Source organism: Anarhichas minor, unplaced genomic scaffold, assembly GCF_050575085.1.
Source record: "Anarhichas minor isolate MPS153535 unplaced genomic scaffold, ASM5057508v1 ptg000018l, whole genome shotgun sequence".
NCBI lineage: Eukaryota > Metazoa > Chordata > Actinopteri > Perciformes > Anarhichadidae > Anarhichas > Anarhichas minor.
The window spans coordinates 14,167,501-14,172,500 of NW_027466464.1; the positions used below are offsets into that span (position 1 = coordinate 14,167,501).

General features: G+C 44.3%; 2 protein-coding genes across 7 annotated transcripts in view; both read left to right on the forward strand.

Annotated features, from left to right (window-relative positions):
• Positions 1–5,000, forward strand: part of LOC142952865 (arf-GAP with GTPase, ANK repeat and PH domain-containing protein 1-like) — an 89,897-nt gene that overhangs the window by 30,164 nt on the left and 54,733 nt on the right. Inside the window, 3 exon segments of the mRNA XM_076094858.1 lie at positions 194–279; positions 1,364–1,505; positions 4,365–4,499. Of these exon segments, the coding sequence (XP_075950973.1) occupies positions 194–279; positions 1,364–1,505; positions 4,365–4,499 (363 nt within the window).
• Positions 4,873–5,000, forward strand: part of LOC142952866 (uncharacterized) — a 4,333-nt gene continuing 4,205 nt past the window's right edge. For all 6 annotated transcript variants that reach the window (XM_076094864.1, XM_076094862.1, XM_076094863.1 and 3 more), the window contains exon 1: positions 4,873–5,000. This exon is cut by the window's right edge. The gene's annotated coding sequence lies outside the window, so the exon portion shown is untranslated.

Genomic DNA, 5,000 nt, shown 5'->3' on the forward strand with positions numbered 1-5,000 from the left:
TATATATTATATAAATAATATATATGATATATATTATATATATAATATATATCATATATATTATATAAATAATATATATGATATATATAATATATATTATATATATATTATATATATTATATATATATTATAAATATATATCTGTAGATATTAAACCTCCTCTGACATTTAGAGTCTGGTTGTTTGTCTTCAGGCGGTCGCTTCAAGAAGGAGATCGTGGTGGACGGTCAGAGTCACCTGCTGCTCATCAGGGATGAAGGAGGCCCCCCAGAGGCCCAGGTGAGTACTGCAGCTGTAACCACTTACACCTGTACGACCCGTACGCCTGCACCCTGTACGTCTGCACCCTGTACGCCTGCACCCTGTACGTCTGCACCCGTATGTCTGCACCCGTACGCCTGCACCCTGTATGTCTGCACCCTGTACGTCTGCACCCTATACGTCTGCACCCGTATGTCTGCACCCGTATGTCTGCACCCGTACGCCTGCACCCTGTACGCCTGCACCCTGTACGCCTGCACCCTGTACGTCTGCACCCTGTACGTCTGCACCCTGTACGTCTGCATCCGTACACCTGCACCCTGTACGTCTGCACCCCGTACGTCTGCACCCGTATGTCTGCACCCGTACGCCTGCACCCTGTACGTCTGCACCCTGTACGTCTGCACCCTGTACGTCTGCATCCGTACACCTGCACCCTGTACGTCTGCACCCGTACGTCTGCACCCTGTACGTCTGCACCCTGTACGTCTGCACCCTGTACGTCTGCATCCGTACACCTGCACCCTGTACGTCTGCACCCGTACGTCTGCACCCTGTACGTCTGCATCCGTACACCTGCACCCTGTACGTCTGCACCCTGTACGTCTGCATCCGTACACCTGCACCCTGTACGTCTGCACCCGTACGTCTGCACCCCTATGCCTGCACCCGTACGCCTGCACCCGTACGTCTGCACCCCTATGCCTGCACCCGTACGTCTGCACCCCTATGCCTGCACCCGTACGTCTGCACCCCTATGCCTGCACCCTGTACGTCTGCACCCGTACGCCTGCACCCTGTACATCTTCACCCCTATGCCTGCACCCTGTACGTCTGCACCCGTACGCCTGCACTCCTCCTTTCGGGTCACAGATGAAAGTGGGTCATCTTTTCATCTCAAACTGACCAAATGGAGTCTAGACTTTATGAATAATTCACTGGTTTACTTTCTGCTCTCCTCTCCTTAAAGGACCCGTCTGCTCTCATTTTATTTGACCTCTGAGTCCACCTCACACACACATATATATATATATATATACACACATATATAGTCTCATTAATCTTTAGAACCACGTAATAGAGCTGTTTAACTTCTCCTCAGTTCGCTCTGTGGGTCGACGCCGTGATCTTCGTCTTCAGTCTGGAGGACGAGATCAGCTTCCAGACGGTTTATCACTACTACAGCCGACTGAACAACTTCAGGAACGCTGCAGACCTGCCGCTGGTGCTGGTGGGCACGCAAGGTACTCACACACACACACACACACACACACACACACACACACACACACACACACACACCGTGTGTGTGAGGCTCTGCTGCCTCCTGGTGGTGGGTTTTCATCATTACAGTTAAATACGTTTATTTGAATGAAGGATTCATGATTTCTTAAGGTTGATAAACATCTAAATAAATACATTATATCACAAAATAAAGCACACAATACTAATATAGAAATAATATGTGTATAATTTATGATTTTAGCACTTTAGAAGGAAATAATCCATAAACACACTATCACACTTCTTATTTATTAAGTATTTTATATTGTAGTTTTTTTGCTCTAAGCTGCTGGTATTAATAAAGTACTATATAATCATTATTATAATATTATACATTATATAATCATTATTATAATATTATACATTATATTATTATAATATTATATCATTGTTATTATAATATTATAATAATAATGATATAATTTATAATATTATAATATTATAAATTATATCATTATTATTATAATATTATACATTATATTATTATAATATTATATCATTGTTATTATAATATTATAATAATAATGATATAATTTATAATATTATAATATTATAAATTATATCATTATTATTATAATATTATACATTATATTATTATAATATTATATCATTGTTATTATAATATTATAATAATAATGATATAATTTATAATATTATAATATTATAAATTATATCATTATTATTATAATATTATAAATTATATTATTATAATATTATATCATTATTATTATAATATTATAATATTATATCATTATTATTATATTATAAATTATATCATTATTATTATAATATTATAAATTATATTATTATAATATTATATCATTATTATTATAATATTATATCATTATTATTATATTATAAATTATATCATTATTATTATAATATACATTTTATTTACTTTTATTTCTTACATCTGTAACAGTTTGGTTCAACACACATTGACCAGCAGGTGGAGCCAAAGCCCACTAACAGTTTAGACTGTATCAAGAGAGGAAGTGAAGGACGTAGGAGACACATAAGGAGATAGTGAAGGACGTAGGACACACACAAGGAGACACTGAGGACCTAGGACACACACAAGCAGACACTGAGGACCTAGGACACACAAGAAGACACTGAGGTCCTAGGACACACACAAGCAGACACTGAGGTCCTAGGACACACACAAGCAGACACTGAGGTCCTAGGACACACACAAGCAGACACTGAGGTCCTAGGACACACACAAGCAGACACTGAGGTCCTAGGACACACACAAGCAGACACTGAGGTCCTAGGACACACACAAGCAGACACTGAGGTCCTAGGACACACACAAGGAGACACTGAGGTCCGAGGACACACACAAGCAGACACTGAGGTCCTAGGACACACACAAGCAGACACTGAGGTCCTAGGACACACACAAGGAGACACTGAGGTCCGAGGACACACACAAGCAGACACTGAGGTCTTAGGACACACACAAGCAGACACTGAGGTCCGAGGACACACACAAGCAGACACTGAGGTCTTAGGACACACACAAGGAGACACTGAGATCCGAGGACACACACAAGCAGACACTGAGGTCTTAGGACACACACAAGCAGACACTGAGGTCTTAGGACACACACAAGCAGACACTGAGGTCCTAGGACACACACAAGGAGACACTGAGGTCTTAGGACACACACAAGCAGACACTGAGGTCCTAGGACACACACAAGCAGACACTGAGGTCCTAGGACACACACAAGGAGACACTGAGGTCTTAGGACACACACAAGCAGACACTGAGGTCTTAGGACACACACAAGCAGACACTGAGATCCGAGGACACACACAAGCAGACACTGAGCTCCTAGGACACACACAAGGAGACACTGAGGTCCTAGGACACACACAAGCAGACACTGAGAAACGAGGACACACACAAGCAGACACTGAGGTCTTAGGACACACACAAGCAGACACTGAGATCCGAGGACACACACAAGCAGACACTGAGCTCCTAGGACACACACAAGGAGACACTGAGGTCCTAGGACACACACAAGCAGACACTGAGAAACGAGGACACACACAAGCAGACACTGAGGTCTTAGGACACACACAAGCAGACACTGAGATCCGAGGACACACACAAGCAGACACTGAGGTCTTAGGACACACACAAGCAGACACTGAGGTCCGAGGACACACACAAGCAGACACTGAGCTCCTAGGACACACACAAGCAGACACTGAGGTCTTAGGACACACACAAGCAGACACTGAGGTCCGAGGACACACACAAGCAGACACTGAGGTCCTAGGACACACACAAGGAGACACTGAGGTCTTAGGACACACACAAGCAGACACTGAGGTCCTAGGACACACACAAGGAGACACTGAGGTCTTAGGACACACACAAGCAGACACTGAGGTCCTAGGACACACACAAGCAGACACTGAGGTCTTAGGACACACACAAGGAGACACTGAGGTCCTAGGACACACACAAGCAGACACTGAGGTCTTAGGACACACACAAGCAGACACTGAGATCCGAGGACACACACAAGCAGACACTGAGGTCCTAGGACACACACAAGGAGACACTGAGGTCCTAGGACACACACAAGCAGACACTGAGGTCCTAGGACACACACAAGGAGACACTGAGGTCCTAGGACACACACAAGGAGACACTGAGGTCCTAGGACACACACAAGGAGACACTGAGGTCCTAGGACACACACAAGGAGACACTGAGGACCTAGGACACACACAAGCAGACACTGAGGTCCTAGGACACACACAAGGAGACACTGATGTCCCTTCTCTCTCCTCAGACGCCATCAGCTCATCTAACCCTCGAGTCATCGATGACGGGCGAGCCAGGAAGCTCTCCAACGACCTGAAGCGCTGCACCTACTACGAGACCTGCGCCACCTACGGCCTCAACGTGGAGCGAGTGTTCCAGGACGGTAAGAACCAGGAGGTCCAGTCCTCAGTCCTCAGCGGGACCTTTCCTCAGGGAAGGTGACTCCTAACCCCCCCCCCCCCCACCCCACGGGGCTGCAGCCATTCGGACGCTCTTAATCTCTTAATCACTCGCCAATTAAGAAGCAAATGGAGCCGCTCGGCTATTTAGCTCCAACGGAGCAGCAGTTAAGATTCATCAGAGCCAAAGAGACGGATTAATAGAAAGAAGAGGCCATTAGAGGAGGAGAGGAGGAGGAGGAGGAGAGGACGAAGGTCTCACTGACCACCACGTCTTCAGGTGCTGTGAGGTCACAGAGTCCAGAGGACCAGACCTTCAAAGTCCACTTTGTTCTTCAGCAGAAGTTCACGTTAGTGAGACGAGACGAGAAACATCTGGACCTATAATCATGGCTTTATATTTATATATATATATATATATATAAATATATATCTTTATTTATTGACACACATATGTATGTGTGTGTATATACAGGTGCTGGTCA